General features: G+C 53.6%; 2 protein-coding genes across 3 annotated transcripts; both read right to left on the bottom strand.

Annotated features, from left to right (window-relative positions):
• Positions 1-4,608: 4,608 nt before the first annotated feature.
• On the bottom strand, positions 4,609-7,588 carry Abhd11 (abhydrolase domain containing 11). 2 transcript variants are annotated; one of them, XM_042688085.1, is made up of 6 exons: positions 7,403-7,588; positions 7,122-7,257; positions 5,678-5,851; positions 5,305-5,475; positions 5,013-5,194; positions 4,609-4,829 (listed from the first exon to the last, which is right to left on the bottom strand). In XM_042688085.1, the coding sequence occupies exons 1-6, from the start codon at positions 7,519-7,521 to the stop codon at positions 4,631-4,633; spliced, it is 981 nt and encodes a 326-aa protein (XP_042544019.1). In that variant the 5' UTR covers positions 7,522-7,588; the 3' UTR covers positions 4,609-4,630. The 2 variants fall into 2 exon arrangements, with proteins under 2 accessions (XP_042544019.1, XP_042544020.1); XM_042688086.1 differs by having other exon boundaries at positions 4,609-4,875; positions 7,403-7,585.
• Positions 7,589-22,806: 15,218 nt separating this feature from the next.
• Cldn3 (claudin 3) lies at positions 22,807-23,741 on the bottom strand. Its single transcript, XM_042688141.1, has one exon. The coding sequence runs from the start codon at positions 23,604-23,606 to the stop codon at positions 22,953-22,955; it is 654 nt and encodes a 217-aa protein (XP_042544075.1). The 5' UTR covers positions 23,607-23,741; the 3' UTR covers positions 22,807-22,952.
• Between the last annotated feature and the right edge of the window lie 254 nt (positions 23,742-23,995).

Here is a 23,995-nt window from a genome sequence, read left to right as displayed (position 1 = left end):
TTAAAGGACAATGTTATGTTGAAACGATGTTTTTTTCCAGACTGGTGGCTGATGTTTTACTCAAATCCTTCACCTTTCTACCCCAGCATCTCTGCCATGCCCTTGGGTCATCATCCCTAGTGCCCCCCCCCCAACATCCTTACTTTTACCAGAAAACTTTTTTTTGGTGGGGGCTCAGTACTGGGTTTTATACTCAGGGGCTCTCTTGCTCATGGTTCGTGCTCTATCATTTGAGTCACTCCTCCAGCTGGCTTTGCTGCTTACATTGGAGATGCAGTCTCATGGACTTCTCTGCTTTGGCTGGCCTGGAATTGCAGTCCCCTAGATTTCAGGCTCCTGAGTAACTAGGCTTACAGGTATGAGCCACAAGCAACAGACTTCTCTCTCTCTATCTATCTATCAGATAGATTCTATATAGTTCAATCTGACCTCAAACTTCCAGTTCTCTTGCCCCAATCTCCTGAGAAATGGGATTACAGGCAGGTACTGCCACACCTGGCTCCTTATTTCTCTAGTCTTTTTCCTAATAGAATGTAAAACTGTTTAAGGCCAGAGTACCTCATCTATTTTGTCAGGACCCTGCATGCATGCCTAGAATGTGGCAAATGCTAAGTAACTGTAGAATGTGCAAAAAGTCTAAAATTCCTGGAAACATCTGGCAGCCCACTGGCAGTCTGGCCTCAGAGAAAGAATAGCACGTGGGTGGGATGACAAGTCAGTCATGCAGGACTTAGGACACACCTAAGTTAAGGAGAACCCATACTGGGATTCCCAAGTGCAGAGGGCTGACTGCAGCTTACTTCCTGCCAAAAAGAACTGGATGTCCTTGAAGAAATGGCTACCTCCACACTAGGTCAGAGCAAAACAAGACCAGCCTGGGATATCTTACTAAGCTAGAGAGAAAGCCAAGCACCCAAAGAATGATGGGAGGTGCCAGACCAAGAAGCTGGCCAGGGATACCCACTGGCCAAATCTGGCGCATTCTGAGTACCAAAATAAACAATAGGGATGCATTAAAACCCAGTGAGTAAAACAGAAAACCATGTGTCCACCTATTATAAGTAAATGAACTGGGCTGGGAAGGTGGCTAAGTGGTAGAGTGCTTTCCTTGCATGCATGAGGCCCTGGGTTCAATTCCTCAGCACCACATAAGCAGAAAAAGCCAGAAGTGGTGATGTGGCTCACGTGACAGAGCACTAGCCTTGAACTGAAGAGCTGAGGGACAGTGCCCAGGCCCAGAGTTCAGACCCCACGACAAAAAAAAAAAAAACCCACCTAAATGAACTGAGTGCTTACTGTTGGCTGGCTCACACCTGTAATCCCAGCTATTCATGGGGTTGAGATCCAAGGATCACTGTACTAAGCCAGCCCAGGCAGGAAAGTCTGTGAGACTCTTATCTCCAATTAACCAGCTAAAAGCATGGCTTGAGCCATGACTCAAGTGGTAGGACACCAACAATAAGCAAGCAAACCAAGAGAAAGCACAAGGTACTTGTGCTTTCAAACCCCAAAACTGGCAAAAGGAAAACAAAAACAAACACTGGGAGTGAAGGAAGCCTTTAAAAGTATTTTGAGGAAGTGGCGCTGTAGCTCAAGTGGTAGAGCGCTCGCCTTGAGCTCAAGAGCTGAAGGACAGCGCCCAGGCCCAGAGTTCAAGCCCCACGGCCGACCAAAAAAAAAAAAAAGTATTTTGAGATCACATTTCAGGATGTAGGCCAGACTGCCCTTCAATTTGAGATCTTCCTGCCTCAGCCTCCTGAGTACTGAAATTAAAGGCATGTACCACTACAACCTAAGTGAACATGATGCCAAAAAAAAAAAAAAAGCCGGGGCTGGGAAGTTGGCTCAGTGGTAGAGCGCTTGCCTTGCATGCCTGAGGCCCTGGGTTCCATTCCTCAGCACCACATAAGCAAAAAGTAAAAAGCCGGAAGTGGCGCTGTGGCTCAAGTGGTAGGGCACTAGCCTTGAGCTGAAGAGCTGAGGGACAGCGCTCAGGCCCAGAGTTCAGGCCCCACAACCGGACCAAAAACAAAAACAACAACAAAAAAAAGCCTCATTGTCTCATCTCTCCCTCCTCCAATATTTAATCTTAAGCGATACATATTCCTATCGATGTGGCTTAAATTCACATGGAAAGGCTACACACAGGAAGCCAAAGAGGGGAAACTTTTAAGCCTGCCTGGGCTACATAATGAAACATTGTCTTTAAAGGGACCAGGAGGAAAGGAAGGGTTGGGAAAGGATGAGGAATAATGATGATGAAAGGGGGAACATCAAGATGCACTGTATTCATAAACTTGTTGAATGGCAACTCCTTTCTACAAAAATAGTGTGTATGTTTGCATTATGCATAATATATGTGTGTGTGTGTATATATATATATATGTAAGTATTATGTAAGGTATATTAAATAGGTAGGTTTCATTAGCCAATGAAGAGAACACATGCTATTCAGGCATAAGTTTATTTACCGAATTGTTGCCGCAGCCGTGCATGCTGGAGAGACATGGCTGAAAAGGAAAGGGTACCCACCCCTTGGCCAGGACTTATGTAGGCCAGGAACAGGAAGAGGTGTGGCCACACTGGATCCAGATGTTACCTCAGGGTCTGGGACCCTCCTCAGGTCAGATGGGAGGAATGTGACCAGAGGTGGCCCAGGATGTGACCTAGCAGGAAGGGAAGGTGCCTGCTTCTGCTTCCAGGTCTGCCAGTTACCTAGGTAACAGATACTGGGCGGAAACTTAGCCAAAAGCTAAGGAGGTGTCCCTGCGCAGACCACACACACACACACACATTTTTTTTTTTTTTAAGGAAGGAGACAGGTACCAATGGCTCACATCTGAAGTCCTACTCAGGTTGAGATCTGAAGTTTTCAGTTTGAAACCAGCCTGGGCAGGAAAGTCCATGAGAGTCTTAACTAAAATTAATCACCAAAAAAGCTTGAAGTAGAACTCAAAAGACAGAATGTCAGGGACGATGCCCATGCTCCAAATTCAAGCTCAAGTAACTGGCTAAAAAAGGAAAGCCAGGCACCTGTGGTTCACACCTGTAATCCTAGTTACTCAGGAGGCTGAGATCTGAGGATCATGGTTCAAAGCCAGCCAGGGCAGGAAAGGCTGTGAGACTCTTATCTCCAAAACCCACCAGAAAAACCGGAAGTGGCACTGTGGCTCAAGTGGTAGAACGCTCACCTTGCACTGAAGAGCTGAGGGACAGCACCCAAGCTGAGTTCAAGCCCCATGACCAAAAAAAGAAAAAGGAAAAAAAAAATTATGTCAGGAGAAATCTGTCAGGAAAAAAGCTTTTTCCCACTCTGGATAGCTGAGGTTCATTTTATGTGTGAATGACGCATGCGTGGTTTACAAAGCCAGCCCTTCAGGCTGGGGGCTGTGACTGTCTCAGCCCTGGACCTGCCTGGCCTCATCCTGGCCATCCCCTGGCGTCACAAGTGACCTGTGGAGTGCCCCCTATGGCAGAAGTCAGCAAGCCGGGGCAGGGACAGGCAGGGAAGGGCAGCTTGCTCCTAGTCCCCAGCTGGCCATCACAGGGTGGAGCCTGCCCAGGCGTGCCCCACCTGGAACGGGGCAAAGGGCCTCGTCCTTCACTTGCCCCACCCCACTGGCCAGAGTTGTCACCAGGCGTCCGTCTCTGTCTTTGTCTCTGTCCAGGGCCTGCAGGGTAAGTGTTCAAAACCCACTAACCTTGTCCTTCCCCGAGGGCTGCGTGAGGACCCCTCCCTCTTTGGGGGGGATCAGAGGCCCTGCCCACACTGCTGGTCTTTAAGTTAGGCCTTGGCCAGTCCAGTATCTTTCAGTATGGCTGAGTCGCCCTGCTGTCTTCAGCATTCCCAAGGCCTCCAGGACTGGCACTGGAAGACATGGAAGGCCTCAGCCTCTTCCCCTACCGTCCTAGCCCAGGTGGCAGAGCCCACCAGGGCTGGGTTATCTCTCCCAGCAAGCCCAGACCAACAAAACCCCTCCCATGCCACACTCCAGCAGGGCCTGGAATCCCAAGCGGCGGTCGTGCTGGGGGACATCCAGATTGGGCCCTCCCTGGACCAGGCCCTCCGGGAGCGGGATGAAGCCATTGCCAAGTGAGGAGGAGGCTGGGATAGGGAGGGCTGGGTGAGGAGGTTGGGGCTCCACTGCAGGGCCTATCCTGCTGAAGAGAAGCCACCAAACTACCTACTTTGTCAACTAAGGCCAGGGCCCTGAGCCTCAGGCTGCTGCTCCTGTCCCCTGCAGGAAGCAGGCAGTGGAGGCTGAGCTGGACACATGCAAAGCCAGGCTAAGGGAGGTGGAGGCCCAGCTGCTGGAGGTCCTGGCAGAGAAACTGCGACTGAGGCAGGAGGTGGAGGCCTGGGAGGTAGGGTGAGGATGCCTGCCGGGCCTGGGGGGCACGGAAGATGGCTGGGGATGGCCCTGAACCTGCTCTCTGCCCCCAGGAGGATATGCGGCAACTGGTGAGACAGCGGGTCCAGAGTCAGCTGCATGGAGAGTTCAGGCGAGCCCTTGGGGACCCCCGCGCTGCCAGCATGGCCAGGAGCCCGGGGGCCCTGTTCCCCTCTGGTTGGCGGAGGCACTGGTGGTGAGAAATGAGGGCCAGACATGGGGAACACTATCTTTATTCATTAAAGCTGGCATCCCCCTGCCTCTGCACCCTCATACATGCTCAGTGCCTTGCCTGAGTCATACGTAGAAGCGGGGCCCAGCCGCGTGGATGTGAAGCCTGGGGTCTCCATCTTAGGCCAAGAAGCTCCGGACGGCAGCCATGAAGTCCTGCGGGCGGTCGGCGTGAACCCAGTGGCCTGCATTAGGCACCATCTGCATCTGGGCCCGAGGGAAGAGCCGCCAAATCTCAGGGTGGTGGCTGGGCCTGTCCACCGCAGAGGGGCCACAGGAAGAGGAGACAAACAGAGGCCAGGTGGGGAGGGAAGCCACGGAGTGCTTCAGGCCCATTCCTCAGGTAGGAGACTGAGTGAACGCCTCCCTCCCACACCAGGGCTGGCTTACTGTACAAACTGGGAGTTCCCACCAAGGAGGAAGAGGGCTGGGCCAGGGTAGGACTGCTGTTGTGGAGGGAAGGCCATGATCTGGTCCAAGTGCTGGGCCAGGGCATCCAGGTTCACCCTCCATGAGAAGTGCCCGTCCACCTCCACCAGGTTAGTGAGCAGGAACTGCCGGACTGCCGTGTCCTGTGGGGGCCTGGCAGTTACGGGGCGTTCGCTGTGAGCCCTGGGTGTGGAGGGGCTGCCTCTCTTCCCAACACTGCTCCCAGGAAGCATGGGGGGCTGGGGCATGTCACCTGTACTATGGGCCTGAGCTGCTCATCTGCCAGTTTGCGGCCGTGGGAGCGGGGCACCTTCTGTGGGATGGTGATGGCCTTCATGGCTGTCATGTAGGCTTTGAAATCGGAGACAGATGTAGTGGGTGCAGGGCTGATGTCCACAGCTATCAGACGTTCTACCAGGTCTGGCTGTGGGGGAGAAGAGGGCTGGGGTGGCTCAGGGCAGGTACAGTGTGTTTCTTAGAAAGACGCTGGGTCTACCCCCCCCCCCCCCAGTCATGCTGCAAGCCCTTAGGTTTCCAGAACCTGAACTTGGCCATGAGTCCCAGTGCTCCTGCTGGGCACCTCATTTCTACACTGGCTGGGCAAGTCCCACAGAGGGCAGGCTCACCCTCTGTAGTGCCATCAGCATGGCAGTCTTTCCTCCCATGCTGTGGCCAATGAGGATGCTAGGGACCAGGCCCAGCTGGGGCAGCAGGTCCTGCAGGTCCTGGCTCATGGCCTCATAGCTGACATCGGGACTGTGGGGGCTGTCACCATGGTTCCGAGCGTCTACAGTCAGCACCTAGGAAGTGAGAAGGGGTAGTGCTACTCTAAGCATTAGTCAAAAGTACCCAGGAGAGAATCCTGCCTGAGCCATGAAGACTGCAGAGACAAAGCTGGGGACAGGTGCTGAGGAAGGTGTGGGGGCCACATCAAGGAGCCCCACATAAAGCAGGCCACTCTTCCACAAAAGACTGACTACAGGAGCTGGGAAGGTGGCTCAGTGGTAGAGCGCTTGCCTTGCATGCATGAGGCCCTGGGTTCGATTCCTCAGCACCACATAAATAGAAAAAGCCAGAAGTGGCACTGTGATTCAAGTGGTAGAGCGCTCGGCTTGAGCTGAAGAGCAGAGGGACAGCGCCCAAGCCCAGAGTTCAAGCCCCACAACCAACCAACAACAAAAAAAAAGACTGACTATATCTGGGCTGGCTAGATGGCAGCCACGAAAGCCACACCCAGAGTTTCCAACAGTAGGATAAGGTCAATGGGTTGCTGCCATAAGGAGTGGTGAGCTTCCTGTCATCCCGAGTGAGCAACCAGGAGCAGACCCTTTATAGTGAGGGTGTGAGTGGAGGCTAGCTCGTTGTGGAAAAGCAGTGGAGAGGTCTAATATGAATGGACTAAACAGCTGAGTGCCCCCCCCCTCGTGGCTCACATCTATAATCCTAGCTACTCAGGAGGCTGAGATCTGAGGATCAAGGTTCAAAGCCTATGTGGGACAGCAAAGTCGGTGAGACTCTTCTCTCCAATTAACCAGCAAAAAGCCAGAAGTGGTTGAGCACCAGCCTAAACTGAAAGAAGCTAAGAGACAGTGCTCAGACCCTGAGTTCAAGCCCCAGTACCCGCACACTAGCACACAAGAGGGGACATGAACATCGGTCCAAGCAGAGCCAGCTCCGCGTGGGTTCTCTCCATCCTTGGAATGGCTTCTTTGATTTTTTTTTTTCGGTCGTGGGGCTTGAACTGTGGACCTAGGCGTTGTCCCTGAGCTCTTCAGCTCAAGGCAAGCACTCTACCACTTGAGCCACGGCACCACTTCTGCTTTTCTGGTGGTTAATTGGAGATAAGAGTCTCATGGACTTTCCTGCCCGGACTGGTTTCGAAGCACGATCCTCAGATCTCAGCCTCCTGAGTAGCTACGAGTATAGGCATGAGCCACCGGATCCGGCAGCTTCTTTGATTTCTGTGTCACTTTTGGCTAAAACCCGCGTGGGTAGGCCAGCAGCAGCCCAGAAGCGAGGTCAAATGTAGGCTCCTCCCAGGCCCCGCCCGGCCGGCCATCCGAAGCTCACCCGGCGGCCCGTCTGCCCGGCCACCGCCTTAGCGATGGAGGAGAAGTTGGTCTTGCTGCCAAAGAGCCCGTGCAGGAAGACGACGGCCGGGAGGGTCGCCTCCCCATCAAGAAGTTTGTAGGACAGCGGCAGCGGCCTGGCGGGCGGGGGAGACAGGGAGAGGGTCGGCGGCGGGGAAGGGGCGGCCCGGGGGGCGCGGCCAGGGCGGGGCGGGGCGGGGACCCGCGCGTGGAGCGGGGGAGGAGCGGCGCAGAACTGCGGTCTCCGCGCCCTCGACTGACCTCGGCTCAGCGTCCCCGCGGCCGCCGCTGCTGTGCGCGATCAGAGCTCTGGAGACGCTGGGAACCTGAGAGCCGAACGCCCCACGAAGGACCCTCCAGGCGCCGGCGCGGCGGAGCATGCCGATCCTCAGACAGCACGTCCCACGCGGCGGACGTCCTGCAGTGCTCTCCCTGGAGCCACGCCCACAAACAAGCATGTCCACGCCCCTTCACCTCCCACTCGAGCCTGCGCTCTCAGTCACGTAATCGCTAAACCGAATCCGGCTCCTCCCGTGGCCACGCCCCCAAGCAGTTACGTCACCGCGTATTACCGTGCAACTCCTCGCCTCCAAAGCCTGCCTCCTGGCCACGCCCCGGGCGGAGCCACGGGAGACGCGTTCCCAGTCTCGCCCCTCGCGGGATTTCCGAGCCTGGGGTCAGAATCGGGTCCGCCGGGCGCAGGTGTCGTCCGTTCTGGGAGGGGCCGCGGCGGCCGCGCAGGCGGCTTCTGGGGGATCGCTTCCCTCGCCGAGCCGGGCGGGGGTGGGTGGGGCCGCTTTCTCCCCTGCTAGGGCACGGCCGGAAGGTCGAGGGCAGTTGCCTTGGCCAGGGAGAGCCTAGGTCTCCGCGTGCGGAGATGGTGGGACCGGGGCAGGGCGCGGCCAGGTGCCCGGACTGTGGCCCGGCTGCCGCGGCTCGCCCTGTAATCCCAGCTTCTCAGGAGGCCGCGATCTGAGCATCAGGGCTGGAAAGTCCGTGAGACTGTATCTCAAACTTCCAAAAACCCTGGGTGTTCAATCCCCGACACACACACACACGGCCTGCATCAGCGCCTTTGCCCTGCCCTCCCTGAAGCCCCAGGTCAGCCCTGGCAGCACGGAAGTCGCCTCGCTTTGGGGGGGGGCGAGATGGACTCAAGTTTCCCCCAGTCTATTCTTCCTACCACTTTCTTCTGGCACTTTTCTGCTCGAAAGCCCCTGGGTCTTCCTGTCCCTAAGTGGGGCTTCCCCCAGAGGGGTTCTTCCCGTGGTCCCCTAGCAGGCATTCTGTTTCTTAGATATTAATTGCGGTTCTCCCCTGGTGTTTTGTTTGCCTTTCAGCGGTCTATCTAGGTGTTGGGTCCTGTGTATCTTCTTGTGTGTGTGTGATTATGCCAATTCTGGGGCTTGAACTGAAGGTCTGGGTGCTGCCCCTTGCTTTTACTCTAAATGCTGGCACTCTACCATTTGAGGCACAGCTCCACTTCCAGCTTTTTGGTAGTTTATTGGTAATAGTCTCACAGAGTTTCCCACCACAGCCCTGATCTTCAGCTCTCGGGCTGAGTAGTTAGGATGACAGCAAGAGCCACCTGTGCCCAGCACTTTGTTATTACTTAAGACAGGATCTAACAAGCCTTTGCCTCCTGGGTGCTGGTCTTACAGGTGTGCACCACCACTCCCAGTGTGCCCTAAACATCTCTTGAGGTTAGAGATAACTGCCACTTCATCCTTCCCAGATTTCTTGAGTGGAAATATACATCCTCACAACATTTTTTTTTGGGGGGGGGTCCGGTCGTGGGGCTTGAACTCTGGGCCTGAGTGCTGTCCCTCAGCTCTTCAGCTCAAGGCCAGTGCTCTACCACTTGAGCCACAGTGCCACAGCAATTTTTTCTTTTTGTTTATGTGGTGCTGAGGAATCGAACCCAGGGCCTCATGCATGCAAGGCAAGCACTCTACCACTGAGCCACCTTCCCAGCCCCTCCTCAAAACATTTGAGGGTCTACTCAGCAGTTCCCTAGGCCTTCACCTAGTTCCAGTCTCCTGGAGGACTGGAGTTAGGTTTTGTTATCTGATGCAAACTGTATTAGTGATTTTACTGAACAATCAACAAGAGATGCAAGGGTTGTTGGTCTGGGAATGTGGCTTGGTAGTGGAGCCTGCCCAGCATGAGGGAGGCTGGGGGTTCAAGGGCACCTGAGAGTGCCTAGTCAAACCTTAAGCTGGGGCTCAGCTACAGCCCCACACTACCCCAGCAGAGGACAAGGGCCTCTCTGCCACCTCCTTGGAGTCAGATCTGAAGCAGTCCCCTGCTTTTCCACTCCAAGGCCTCACAACTCTGAGCCTAAGGGGACCCAACTGGTGCCTTGTTCTAACTGAGCTCACTGGGGAGTCTAAATGCAGCTGGTGCAATCCTTCAATGAGGGGATGGTGGGGACACCTGAGCCCAGGGCCGGGACCGCGGGGGCCTTGGAGGAAGAGTAGGTTTTTCTAGGCCTCGGGAGGAAGGGAAAAGGTTGGGTGGCTCTGCAGGTTAGCCAGGGCCATGACCTACGGCCATCTGTCAGGAACCTGAGACCCCTGGGGAGGGGGAGGAGAGGGAAGAGGCCCATCCTGGTCACCGAGCTAACAGCTCTGGGTTGGGCCCAGCAAGCAGAAAAACCAGTTGTCTTGAGGTTACCAGGAGAACATTTCAGAGCGGGTGAGGGCGGGGTGGGGCCTGGGCTTCCGGAGGCCCTGGGCGGAGCCTCCCGCGCGGGCCTGTCAGTCACGACAGCGGGTTGGGCCCTTCCAGGCTCCCGGCATTCCCAGCGCCTTGGGCGTGGGGCCTGGTTTTTGTAGTCCCGCCCCCCCGACACGGGCCCCGCCCCCAGCCAGAAGCCCGCGTGGGGTCCGCCGTAAAGCCCACGCCCGTGGACTCGGAGCACAGTGCTCGGATTCATCCATGACCTGCGTGGCGACCAAGGGCCTCGGGGGCGTGGCCCCCAGCGGCTGGGACCCCGGCCCCGGGCAGCCTCGAACGGGTTAAGGCGCAGAGGCGGCGGCGTCCGCGCCCGCACCTGGCCCGGTATCGGTCACGTGGCCCGGGTTTCACCCACCCCGCCGCGCGGGGACAATCGGCCGCTGTTCGCGCGCGGTCGCCATGGCGACCGGAGTGCGCCGGAGAGGTCACGGGGCGAATTCCTGCCCGCCGGCGGGCCCGGGCCGCGGCCTGTGCGGGCTCCTGTGCGGGCTCCCGGGGACCCCGGCGGCTGCGCGCGCCCTCCGGCCGCCCGTCCCCCACGGCCTGGCCTGCAGCCCCCGCCCGGCCCGCGCGAGGAGGGACCCGGGGCCCGCACACGGCCCCCCCGCCGCTCCCACCTGGAGCCGGGGCCCGCACGTTCCCTTGAGCCCTTAGCTGCGCTACCAGGGCTCTGTCAACCTCGGTTTCTCTTGCCTTTCTTCTGTGGATCAGGCACCGCTCCCGGACCCGGGCCTCACCCGCAGATTCCACCAGCGGGCTGGGGGAGGGGGGGCACAAAATATGGAAGGATAAGAAGTAGGTGGGCAGAGGTACAGCGGGAGAAATTGCTCCAGACAAAGCAGGTGCAAAGGCCCAGAGGTACAAAGGAAAGCCGGAGGGCACCCGAGCAGGATTCCCATATGAACCACATGAATGAGGAAGAGCGGGGCTGGGTTGGGAGAAGCAGGGAGAAAGTTGGTAAGACACTGCCATTTATCTTAAGAGAATTGAGTGCCAGTGAAGGTTTTCAAGCAATATATACTTTCAGGAAGGCTAGGGATCTGAACCCAGAACCTTGCACATTCGCCCCAGCCATGATCCCAGCACTTTTTTTTTTTTTTTTTTGTCTGTCATGGGCTTGAACTCTGGGCTTGGGTGCTGTTTCTCAGCTCTTCAGCTCAAGCGAGGGCTCTACCACTTGAGCCACAGCACCACTTCCGGTTTTCTGGTGGTTTATTGGAGATAAAGAGTTTCAAGGCCTTTCCTGCCCAGGCTGGCTTTGAACCACCATCCTCAGATCTCAGCCTCCTGAGTAGGATTATAGGCGTGAGCCACAGGCAGGCACCCAGCTTCACTGTTCTTTATATTATTTTGGTGTGTGGTGATCCTGGGGCTTGAATTCAGGGCTTACACTTTTTTCCTCAAGGCTGGTGCGCCATCATTTGAGCCATAAAAAAAGCCACTTCTGGCTTTTTTTTTTTTTTTTGCTGCTTAATTAGAGATAAAAGTCTCTGGGATATGTCTGCCCTGGCTGGTTTTGAACCAAGATTGTCAGATCCTAAGTAGCTAGGCTTATAGGCTTGAGCCACTAGCAACCTGATTTATTACTTACATTTTTAAAGAGCTATTGACTATCCAAAGAACAGATACAGGGAAGCTGAGGAGAGGAAGAAAAACATAGGAGATTATGGCCATATTCCATTGAGATTGGATGCTTTGAATTTGCTCAGGTGGTGCCTTGCCTCTTGAGCAAAGTCTTGTAGACTTTTCTGCTTAAACTGTGCCTCAAACTGCAAACCTGCAGATCTCATCTTCCCGGGTAGCTAGGGTTACAGGTGTGAGCCATGGGCACCCAGTGTGAATGCTGACTTGGAACTGGAAAGAGGAGGTGAGCCGAGGCCAGCTGGGGGATTTGGAGCATATTTGAGAGTCAGAGACTAGAGAGTTAAAGACTAGGCCGAGGGGAGAAGTAAAGAGTGGGTCCCCCTGTGGGGCCTGACCACTAGAGTTCCGCTTGGGCAAAGGTGCAAGGCGCCATGGTGGCGCCAGAGTGAAGATTGATGGAGCTTGTCAGGTGCTAAGCATTGTTCCTGGTGTTTCTGTGATGGAATAATGACCTCCCCAGAGACACATTATGATTTCTGATCCCCTTTAGAGATCAGAGAGGTCAGTTAATTGTCCATGACCGTACAGCACGAGATGACCAACAGAAAGTGCCTCGGAGGAAGAGAGGAGACAAGACAGAGACCTTGGGATTGGAGGAGAGAGAAATGGGAAAAGGAGGCGCTGGGGGAAGGATGCAATGGGTCCCAGAGGGCAGGCAGGTGGGGGTGGTGAGGAGGCAGAAACTTTTTCTTTTTTTTTTCTACCAGTCCAGGAGCTTGAACTCAGTGCCTGGATGCTGTCTCTTGGCTTTATTTTTTTTTGGGTGGGGGGGCCCCATAGTGGGGCCTGAACTCTGGGCCTGGGCGCTGTCCCTCAGCGCTTCAGCTCAAGGCTAGCGTTCTACCGTTTGAGCCACAGCGCCACTTTGGCTTTTTTCTTTTTGCTTATGTGGTGCTGAGGAATGGAACCCAGGGCTCATGCATGCAAGGCAAGTGCTCTACCACTGAGCCACCTTCCCAGCCCCTGGCTTTTTTTTTTCTTTTCTTTTCTTTTTCTCCTCAAGGCTGGTGGTTAATTGGAGATAAGAGTCTCACAGACTTTGCTGCCCGGGCTGGGTTTACCATAATCCTCAGCCTCCTGAATAGCTACAATGACAGGTATGAGCCATTAGCACCCAGCTAGTACTTGACATTAAAGAGAGAGTAAGTGGCCGGGCGCTGGAGGCTCATGCCTGCAATCCTAGCTACTCAGGAGGCTGAGATCTGAGCATCAAGGTTCAAAGCCAGCCCGGGCAGGAAAGTCTGTGAGACTCTTTATCTCCAATAAACCACCAGAAAACCAGAAGTGGCGCTGTAGTTCAAGCGGTAGAGTGCTAGCCTTGAGCTGAAGAGCGCAAGGACAGCACCCAAGCCCAGAGTTCAAGCCCCACGACCGGGAAAAAAAAAAAAAGAGGATGTTGAAGTTACTAGAGCAAGGACTATGAGTAGAGTTTAAAATTGTTTTAAGAGGGCTGGGAAGGTGGCTCAGTGGTAGAGTGCTTGCTTTGCATGCCTGAGGCCCTGGGTTCAATTCCTCAGCACCACATAAGCAGAAAAAAAAAAGCCGGAAGTGGCGCTGTGGCTCAAGTGGTAGAGCGCTAGCCTTGAGCTGAAGAGCTGAGGGACAGCGCCCAGGCCCAGAATTCAGGCCCACGACCGGACCCAAAAAGTAAATAAAATTGTTTTAAGAAACATACTGTGTGAGATTCACATGAACATTTACCTCACAAAAATTCTTAACTGCGTAATCACATTAGAGAATTAACTCCATCCAAAATGTGGCACTGTGGCTCAAACGGTAGAGCGCTCGCCTTGAGCTGAAAAGCACAGGGACAGCGCCCAAGCCCAGAGTTCAAGCCCCACGACCGACCAAAAAAAAAGAAAAAAAAGAGAGTAAGTGCTACAGACAAAGGTGACCATTGGTGGGGACATGCCAGAGGCCCATCTTGGAGTCCTGGGAGTGGAGGCTTGGTAAGTAAGGGGTAAGGGCAGAGGCCTTACCGAGTGATCTGTGGGTGGGAGGGAAAGGGGAGGAGCCGCAATGTGAATCTTTAAGCTGAGCCATGAGAAAGCTCTTGTTCTTGAAACCCTCTGAGGAGACCTGAGGCTCCGCCCCACTAGGAAAGAAGGGTTCCAATGACTAGAAAGAGTAAAAGGCATTACCCCACCCCACCCATTGCTGCTCAGGGGGCTTAGATCTGAGCATCAAGGTTGAGGTTGGAAGCCAAGTAGAGTGGAAAAGTCTGTGAGACACTTATCTCCAATTCACTACTAAAAAGTCAGAAGTGGAGCTGTGACTCAAGTGGTAGAGTGCCAGTCTTGAGCAAAGAAGCTCAGGGACAGTGCCCAGGCTCTGAGCTCAAGCCCCACAACCCATATATATATATATATATATATATATAAAAGATAGGGGAGACCCCAGAAGAGAATTTCCCGTACCCTAGTGAGATGGTGGCAGTCAGGGATCTGTGGAGGAATCCAGTTGCAGCCAGGGGTGTGGGCCACGTGGTAGAGAGTTTACGTGGCAAGTTTGAGGAGGGGGGAGGGGGTCCTCCCCAGTACCAGAGAAACAGAGGGGGAGGGGAGGGAAAGAGACAAGAGAGAGAGAGAAAGAGAGAGGAGAGACAGAAGAGAGGGGGGTGAGTGAGACAAAAGAGAGAGAGAAGAGATCTAGAAAAGAGAGGAAAGGGAGGGGGGTCAAGACCCAAAGGTCAGAGAGTTAGGCTGTACTGGGGACCCTCAGGGGCTCCTTATCTGGCCCTCCCAGGAAGCCCGATGGGGACAGCAGGAAGCAGACAACCGACAGCAACTGGAACCAGGGAAGGATGATGACATTAGTCTAGAAACAAAACCAAAGAAAAAGGTTTGGAGAAGACAGGAATGGGCAGCCCTGACAGAGGCAGCATGGGAAATCTGCAGTTCGCTCGTGGTCCAGGGGAGGCAGGAAGAGCCTGAGTTCCAGGACAGCCTGGACTCCCTCCCTAGTGTCACCAAAAAAAAAAAAAAAAAGCTAATGGCTCCTGCCTGCAATCCTAGCTGCTCAGGAGGCTGAGATCGAGGATCCAGGTTCAAAATCAGCCCCTGCAGGAAAGTCCCTGAGATGCATCACAATCACCAAAAAGCTAGCCTGAAGTGGAGCTGTGGTTCAAGTGGTAGAGCACCAGTTGTGAGCAAAAAAGCCCAAGGACAATACCCAGGTCCTGAGTTCAAGCCCTAAGACGAGTACATAAAAAAAATATATATATCTTTAAATAGGATAGTTAGCCATCTTTTTGATGTATATTTAGCACAAGTAGTTCTTGTGTAATTGTTTATCTTTCCTCACGTTGTTCCATTGGATTATTAAACTTTCACTATTGATTTGCAGCCACTCTTTAAGGCAAGGAAGCTTTCTATAACAGATAAGGCAAATATTTTATTCCTGTTTCTTGTTTATCTTTGAACTTTTTACTTCTGTATTAATTTTTCAGCATAACTGGAGTTTGAACTCAGGACTTTGCACTTGCTAGGCAGGCGTTCTATCATTCTTTTTATTCTTGGTATTATTTCAAAGAATAATTTGCATAACCTTTACCATCTTAGCCATTCTTTATTATTATTATTATTATTGCTGGTCCTGGGACTTAGACCTAGCACTGTCCCTGAGTGTCTTTTGTTCAAGGCTACCACTCTGCCACTTGAGTCACAGCACCACTTCCAGCTTTTTCTGTTTATGTGTTACTGAGAAATCAAACCCAGGACTTCATGCATGCAAGGCAAGCACTCTACCACTGAGCCACCTTCCCAGCTGGATCTTAACCATTTTTATTTTTATTTATTATTTTTTTGGAGGTCCGGTTGTGGGGCTTGAACTCTGGGCCTGGGCGCTGTCCCTCAGCTCTTCAGCTCAAGGCTAGCGCTCTACCACTTGAGCCACAGCACCACTTCCGGCTTTTTTCTTTTTGCTTCTGTGGTGCTGAGGAATCGAACCCAGAGCCTCAGGCATGCAAGGCAAGCACTCTACCACTGAGCCACCTTCCCAACCCCTCTTAACCATTTTTAAAATGCACAATTCAGAGCTGTGCACAATGTGGTTCAAGTCTGTGAGCCTAGCTACTCAGGAGACAGAGATCAGGATTTTGTGGTTCAAGGCCAGCCCAGTCATAAAAAGTTCAGAAGACTCCCATCTCAGCCAGTGTCTGGGCATGGTGGTGTGAGTTTGACATCCCAGTAATTCAGGAAAGCACTAATAGGAGGATCACAGTCCAGGTTGGCCAGTGCATAAAGCAAGACCCTGTCTTGAAAATAGCCAACACCAGAAGAGTCAGCACTGGCTCAAGAGGTAGAGTGCCTGCCTACAGTAGTATTAAATATGTTCTCAGTATTGTGTAAGAGATCTCCAGAACTTCCTTTCACTAATGTGAAACTCTACACTGAACCAAAAGCTCCTCCTCCTTCCCCTTCCCCTCCCAGCACTCCTACTTTCTGTTTTTATTCTCTGACAAAATACCTTTATATAAAGTAATTGTGGGCTGTGGGTCACCAAGGATCACTGGAGGTTTGAGCGGGTGATGGAGTTTACCTCTTCTTGCTGACTGAGAAATAGTGCATTATGTGTTTGCAACACATTTAGTTTGTGCATTCATCCATTGCTGAACCTTTGGTTTTGTTTCTCGGCATTGTGAGTGAGTAGGGCTGTGGCAACTCTCTGTGTGTGTGTGTGTGTGTTTTCTACAGTTTGCCTTGTAACTCTTGGATGGTATGCTCAGAAACATTGCTGCAGCATTTTGTAATTCTATTATTTTGTGTGTGAAGGGGTTGGGTGGGTCTTGGAGCTTGGACACAGGGCCTGGATGCTGTCCCTGAGTTTAGTTTTTTTTAACTTAAGGCTGGCGCTCTACTTCTGACTTTTGGTGGCTAATTGGTGATAAAGAGTATCACAGACTTTCCTGTCCAGGGTGGCTTCAAACTCCGATCCTCAGATCTTAGCCTCCTGAATAGCCAGAATTACAGAGGTGAGCCACCAGTGCCTGGCTAATACTATATTATTAATATTAATATTATTTTATTGCCAGTTCCCGGGCTTAAACTCAGCTTCTCCTTGAGCTTGCTCAGCTTTCTTGATCATGGCTGGCATTCTACCTGAAAGGATCCTTCACATCCATTCCAGGGGATCATGCAGAGGCAAACAGGCAGAGGAGAAAGATTATTATAAGGTTTATTAGAGGAGCCATATTTCCACTGGAGAGAGAGCACGCAGCACTCTTCACTGTCTAGCTAGCAGGACAGTCTGGGAGAAGGAAGTGAGGTAGGTGGGAGCTCAGGTGTGTCTGGGTGGAGAGAGGGAGGGGCCAGCTGTATGCAGGAACTCCAGGGCTCAGGAGCTTAGGTCTGGGTGGAGCTGAGGACCAAAGGTGGGCATAATGCTTACACTACCACTTGAGCCATGCCTCTAATCCAGTACTTTGCTGGTTAATTGGAAATAAAAGCCTCACAAATTTGGCCTTCCGCTCTGGGTTGGCTTTGAACTGTGATTCCCCAGCTCTCAGCTTCTAATGCCAGCCTTGCAGAGATCACAAAGTGACAGATAGAGCTCCAGGTACCAGCTGGGCCTGGCCAACTTGACCTGGCACTGGTGACCTCTCCTGGAATCTGGCAGGGCTGGAGCAAGGAAGGCCCTGTCTGTTCTTCCAGGCCTTGAGGCAGCCACAATAAACTCTGTGTTTGTTTGACAGAGCAAGGAAGATCTCAAACAGGTGTAGCAAGGCCTGGGTGGCCTGGGGCACAGGCAGGAGGCGGGGAGAGAGGTACAGGCACCTGGCAGAGAGCTCCAGGGCTGTGAATTTGGGAGAAACTTGAGGACTTTCTCCTAATCCAGCCATCTTCTTTTGTGTTCCCAGGTTCCTTCCTGGCTAGCTATGTATATTAAAAAATGAATGATAGGAATGTGAATTAATTAAACACGTAGCCAGCCTGGTGCCAGGAGCAAGCAAGCCACCAACTGCCCTCATTCCATAGCCTTCTCAGTGGGCTTGGGGGCTGTACACAGAGAGGCTGGGGGGCACTGGCCTTCACTGTGGGGCCTGAGCCTCTGGTGGAAGTCAGGAGACTAGGGCTCATCCAGGAGAGCAGGCCCAGGAGGAGGGCTGAGCGGATCCTTAGCAATACTCAGTGCTGTTGATCTGGGCAATTTGATTTGTGTGCTGGTACTGGGGTTTGAACTCAGAGCCTTGCACTCTTGCTTAGCTTTTTTCCTCATGGCTGGTGCTCTGTCACTTAAGCCAGAGCTTTTCTGGCTTTTTGCTGGTTATTAGGAGATAAGAGTCTAATGGATTTGTCTGCTAGGGCTGGCTTCGAATCTAGAGCCTGAAGTCTCAGCCTCCTGAATAGATGGGATTACTGGCATGAGTTACTTATGCTATTGTTAAACCCCTTTCATGGATGTAGAAACTGAGGGTGGAGGACTCTCTTTACCTGCTCATTTTGCTTTCAGCTGGTTTTCCTGTAAAGGTTGTGGTAAGAATAAAGGTGGGAGTAGAAAAGACAAGTTGGGGTGTCATGGACCATCTGGTCTGCTTCCTCTTTGTCAAAATGTCAGGGAAACTGAGGCTCAGAAATGGGGGGGTGTTGCTACCCAGGTTTAAAAAAAAAAGCCTGGCTGGACCTAGCTCAGGTCACCTGCCTTTCTGCTCAGGATGTGTCCCTTGACACCAGATGTCCTTTTTTTTTCTTTTTTTCTTTTTTATTATTAATAAGTTTTTTTATTGTGAAAATACTGTACAGAGGGGTTACAATTACATGAGCAAGGTAATGAGTACATTTCTTATCCAGCATTGTTGCCTCTGCCTTTGTTTCTAATTACCATCTCTGCCCTCCCATTCCCCCCCCACCACCACCACCTCCTTTTCTTTTCCAAAGACTTCCTGAGGCCTCTCTCTTGAGACCTTCAGCTGGTGATCTCTGTGCTGTCTCCACTTAGGCCCCAGAATTCAGAAAGGATTCAGAGGTTCAAAGCCCAGCATAGTAGTATACACCTATAACCCCAGCACCTGAGAGCTTGAGGCCGGGGATGAAGAGCTCAGTCTAGCCTGGGCTTCAATCAAGATCCTGTTTCAGAGAAGAAAAAGGCAAATAAGAAAAATCCAAGGTGGGTGTGGTAGCTCAAGGCTGTAGTCTTAGCTATTTGGGAGGTGGAGTAGGAGGTTCGTTTGAGGCCAGCCCTGAGGGGTCTCAAAGAGACAAATGGCATGTTTTCTCTCAAGTGCAGATAGCTTCTGCACATAATACATTATACAGGACTCTAGGCATTCACACATAGTAAGACCAAAGGAGGACACTCTTAGGGGAGGAACACAAAAGTGTAATGTTTGTTTGCATCTGATCATATAAAGTAGTATTCATTGAAATGAACTCAGAGTATGGAAACAGGTTTTTTTTTCTTTGTTATTATTGTTGTTTTCTTTTTGTCTTGTTTGTTCATTTATCTGTCTTTAGGAGGGTAAAGGGGCACAGACATGAAGGGACAAACGGTGGACAAATGTGGCAGTGGCACTCACTAGATACTGTGTTGAAAATGAACTACACAACTTGTGGGTGAGGATGGGAGGGAAAAACAGAATGAGGGAAGGGGTGACATTGTCCAAAAAGAAATGTATACATGTAGTTGCTACCTCTCTGTACATCACCTTTATAACAATAATTTTTTAATGTTTTTAAGAACTGGGCACCAGTGGCTCATGCCTGTAATCCTAGCTAATCAGGAGACTGATATCTGAAGATCACGGTTCAAAGCCAGCCCAGACTTTTTTTTTTTTTTTGGTCATGGGTCCTGAACTCAGGGCCTGGGTGCTGTCCCTCAGCTCTCCAGCTCAAGGGTAGAGCTCTACCACTTAAGCCACAGCACCACTTCTGGCTTTTTCTGATTAGGTGGTGCTGAGGAATCGAACCCAGGGACTTATGCATGTAAGGCAAGCACTCTACCACTGAGCCACCTTCCCAGCCCAAGTCTATGATTCTCTTATCTCCAATTAACCACCAGAAAACTAGAGGTGGCTCTGTGTCTTAAGTGGTAGAGCACTCACCTTGAGCTGAAGAGCTCAACATCAGTGCCCAGGCTCAGAGTTCAAGCCCCATGACTGACCAAAACAAAACAAAACAAAAGTTTTCAAGATCCATCTCAACCAATGGCTGTCTCAGTGGCCCATGCCTGTTATATCAGCACAAAGGCTGGGTGCAGTGGATGTGCCCGCAATCCCGTGACACAGGGAAGTACAAATAGGAGGATCACTGTCCAGGCAGACAGTGAGACCCTGCCTGGAAAATAACCATGTCAAAAAGGGACTGGAGGTATGGTTTAAGTGGTAGAGCAACTGACCAGCAAGCAGACCAAGCTAGACCAATCTCCAGTACTGACAAAATAAGTAAATAAGACAGCAGTGAGGAAGGAGGGTACCCATTGCCCAGCCCTTCAGTGGGTGCCTAGAGTTGGGGTGCAAGCACACTGGCAAAGTTTGCCCCCTACCCTGAGTCTGGTCTGCACCCCTAGGACAGGCTCTCTCCCTCTGGCCATGTCTCCATGGCTTTCCATGATGTCTATGTGGCTGGGAGCATGGCATCCAGGCTGTCCTCAGGAAGCTGGTAGCTCTCAGTCACCCTGGGGCTGCCTGTAGGGCTCCCAGAGACAGCGGCACAGGAGCCCTTCAGTTCATCATCGTATCCCAACCTGGCTGCCTTGGGCAGGGCCTGTGGGAGCCAAGTCAGAGGCAGCCCTGATTTCCCAACAGGACCCTATAACGCTGCCCTCTGCCTCCCTCCAGCCCTCAGTCATGCTCTAAGCCCCTCCCTCTGGAAGCCCCCTTTGGGGAGCTCCACCCCTTCACAGAGGGTAGTGGGAAGCTAGGGGAATACCTTTTCTTTGGGTGTGAGGGGTAGGAGGGGTCCTTTGGCTTGAACTCAGGGCTTGGCTTCTGTCCCTTAATTTTGTTTGCTCAAGGCTGGTGCCCTACAACTTGAGCCACAGCTCCATTTCCAGCTTTATGATGAGTAAATGAAGATAAGAGTCTCACAGACTTCCCTGCCCAGGCTGGCTTTGAACCTCTAACCTCAGATCTCAGCCTCCTGAGTAGCTAGGATTACAGACGTGAGCCACCAGCACCCAGCAGGAATCCCTTTTCTTCAGCCCTGTTCAGGACTGAACTCAATCAAAGCAGTCACTTGGCTGGGTTGTCTCCTTCCTCTGGTTGCTCTGGGACAGCTTTGGGGAGATTACACCCTGCACATAGTACTTCTCTAAGAGCTTCCTCCTCGTTGGGTCATTTGGTGATACCACACTAGTATTCCTTAGCCTAGAAATCCTTTTTACAGTAGGGTATGCCTGTAATCCTAGCTACAGTAGCCTGTAGTCCTAGCTTTCTGGAAGCCAAGACAGGAGGATCCAGAATTTGAGGCCAGCCTGAGATGGAGTTCAAGATCAGTGTGGGCTGCATAACAAGACCCCCATTGCCCAAAATATGTAAGTAAATAGGCAAATAAATAGAGAACATGGGTTTAGCTTGTCACAGCCAAAACATTTCGAGAAACACAAACAATTTCAAGACCCTGTGGTTCTATGTGTGGTTCTACATGTGTTGTCATCTTGGGTCCCTAGAGGTCCACTAATCCCCCTTTTTTTTTGTTTTGAGACAAGTTCTCACTGGGGAGGGGCCTAGGAAGGAGCCCTGGCTGTCTTGGACCCCACAATCCTCATAGGCAGAGCTAGCTTTTTTTTTCTTGCCTCAGCCTCTGCCTGCCACATTGGTGCCCGTAGCTGCTCCTTGAAGCTTTTTTTTTTTTTTTTTTTTGGTTTCTAGACTGACGTCATCTTCCCTCTGGTTTCGGTTGCCATCTGATCGTCCTCCTATTTCCTGGTGTCCTTCCTGGATGGCCCTGAGACTGGCCAAAGTTAATATATTCCCATCAGAACCCCTCAGCGGCTTCCACCACGGTGGGAACCTGGCTTACACTGATTCCAGATCTAGATCTTTCCTGCTCCCTCATGCTGATGACTTCTTCTTTCATCTTTCTTCTTCTGTGTGTGTGTATTGGTATTGGGGTTTAACACACTGCCTCAGGCTTGACTTTTTTGCTCAAGGCTGGCGCTCCACCACTTGAGCCACAGCTCCACTTTTGGTTATTTTGGCTATTGAAATGCAATTCTCAGATCTCAGCTAGGATTGAGTAACTAGGATTACAAGTATGAGCCACCAGCTTTTGACTTTCTGTTTTTCTTGTTACCTTATACAGAACTGAACCCAGGGCCTCATGCGCTTGGCAAACATGGCTCTCTCCCTCTTGAGCCACACCCCCAATCCAATTTTGCTTCCTTCAAAGACCTTCTCCCCTCCCCACTGGGTTCTGTCCCCCTCCCTCTGCTCTTGACCAGCACCCTGTCACCCAGGGATGGGGGGAATCTCTCCAGCTGATCCCCTCTCTCACTCTCTCTAAGCATAGGAGCCTCTTCCTTGTAAGGGTGGGGCATAGTCTTGAGTACTAAGAATTGTTTAGCTTGGGGATACAGACTCTGACTCCTCTCTTCTTTTCCACTCCTGAGGATCCCAGGGAAGGTAGAGGGTCTTTCTTTCTCCCGACACCACCCCCACTCCCCCCCCCCCAACAGGTGAGCAGATGTGGCCTGGGGCTTTCCTTTCCATGGTGCACCGGATCCATACAAAAGGTCTATTGTCTGGGAAGGACCTGCACTGAGAGCCCAGTCCACGGGGCGGGGAGGTGCGTCCCATGGGGTCCTGATCCACACCACGGAGGTTCCCAACCACGGGCGAGAGCGCTCCACGAAGCCCAGATCCACACCACGGGTGTCCCTATCCATGGGCGGGAGCACCCCACTGATCCACGAGTGGGAGCGCCCATGGGGTCCCAGTACACACCACAGGGGCCCCCGTCCACAGCCAGGAGCGCCCCACGGTCTCCTCCACACCACGGGGGACCGCTTCTCCCCCCAGCGGAGCTGGGCTTTGTGGATGGGACTTGCCACTCCACCCCGGCTTGGGTTGGTTCGGGCCCTGAAATCCCCCAGCATGGCAGGGAAGTGAACACCAAACAGTGCTGCACCCCTGCCCCACTTTCTACTTCTTGAACCCCTATCCTGCTCTAAGCTCCAGGCAGTAGGACGGGGCACCCGGCCCAGGGCGACTCCCGGGTGGGCGCTCAGGACAAGGAGGTGCCCAGCGGCGATTGCAAAATGAGAAAGACTTTTATTGAAAAATACCAATGGCCCGGCTTCTTGGTGGCCGGGCCGGTCGATCGGAGCACACAGCTGGCTTTGGGGCTGGCAAGACGCGGCGGGTGGACACCAAGCCGGGCGGGCGGCCGTCCAGGGAGCTCGGCCCCGGGCCCCGGGCGAGCGGCTCCTCGAGGGGTGGCCTCCGGGCTCGGACTCTCGGGGTCCAGCGAGGGGGCGGCGGCGGCGCCGGGGCTCAGACGTAGTCCTTGCGGTCGTAGGCGGGGCCCGCAGCGGGCGCGGTGGAGCGCGGCGCGGAGTAGAGGACCTTGGTGGGCGCGTACTTGTCGCGCGGGGGGCAGGAACAGCAGAGCAGGGCGCCCCCCAGGAGCTGCAGCGCGGCGGCCGCCCAGCCCACGTAGAGCCCCGCGCCCAGCTCCCGCTTCTGCGACTCGGGCACCAGAGGGTTGTAGAAGTCGCGGACGATGGTGTTGGCCGACCAAGATACGGGCACCAGGGTGAGCAGCGCGGCCAGCAGGAAGAGCACGCCCGCCACGATGGTGATCTTGGCCTTGGCCGTGTCGTCCTCCACGCAGTTGGTGCACTGGGCGCCCACCAGGGCCACGAGCAGCCCGAAGGCGTCCAGCAGGATGGCCACGATGATGAGCGCGCGGGCCGCCTGAAGGTCCTGCGGCAGCGCCAGCAGCGAGTCGTACACCTTGCACTGCATCTGCCCGGTGCTCTGCACCACGCAGTTCATCCACAGTCCCTCCCAGGTGATCTGCGCCGTGATGATGCTGCTGCCGATGAAGGCCGACACGCGCCACATGGGCAGCGCGCAGCTCACGATGGCTCCCAGCCAGCCCAGCGCGGCCAGCGCCGTGCCGGCCAGCTCCAGGCCCATGGACATGGCCGGCTCGGGGGACGAGGGCCGCGGGCTGTGCGGCTGCGGGGCCTGGAGAGCGGTGGCGGCGCCGGGACGGGCGGACGGACTGACAGGTGTGCGCCCGCGCGCGTAACGGCCCGCTCCGCGCTCGCCGCACTCCCGGCTGCGCTCCCGGCTTTGCAGGCAGCGACAGCGACAGGGCCGGGCTTGGGCCGGGCAGGTTGAGCTTAGCTCGGCGCCCCGCGCCCCGCGGGGGCCGGAGGGGCGGGAGCGGCGGAGCCACGCCCTCCCGGACCCGGGACCGTGACGCGGACCCGCCTCTCGGCCACCGCGCGCCCCCAGTGGAGGGCGCCAGGTGGGGCTCGGGGAGGGCAGGGGTCTGCATCCTCAGCTCCGGGCTCCTGGTCCATAAG

Source organism: Dipodomys spectabilis, unplaced genomic scaffold (assembly GCF_019054845.1).
Source record: "Dipodomys spectabilis isolate Male_0828 unplaced genomic scaffold, ASM1905484v1 ptg000112l, whole genome shotgun sequence".
Taxonomy (NCBI): domain Eukaryota; kingdom Metazoa; phylum Chordata; class Mammalia; order Rodentia; family Heteromyidae; genus Dipodomys; species Dipodomys spectabilis.
This window is presented reverse-complemented; position numbering and strand designations above follow the sequence as displayed.

Coding starts and splice junctions, on each gene's coding strand:
- Abhd11 (XM_042688085.1), bottom strand. CDS start 7,521: ATGCTCCGCCGCGCCGGCGCCTGGAGGGTCCTTCGTGGGGCGTTCGGC. Junction 5,852..7,121: donor CCGGGCAGACGGGCCGCCGG/GTGAGCTTCGGA, acceptor CTCACTTCCTAG/GTGCTGACTGTAGACGCTCG. Junction 5,476..5,677: donor TGCTGATGGCACTACAGAGG/GTGAGCCTGCCC, acceptor TCTCCCCCACAG/CCAGACCTGGTAGAACGTCT.
- Cldn3 (XM_042688141.1), bottom strand. CDS start 23,606: ATGTCCATGGGCCTGGAGCTGGCCGGCACGGCGCTGGCCGCGCTGGGC.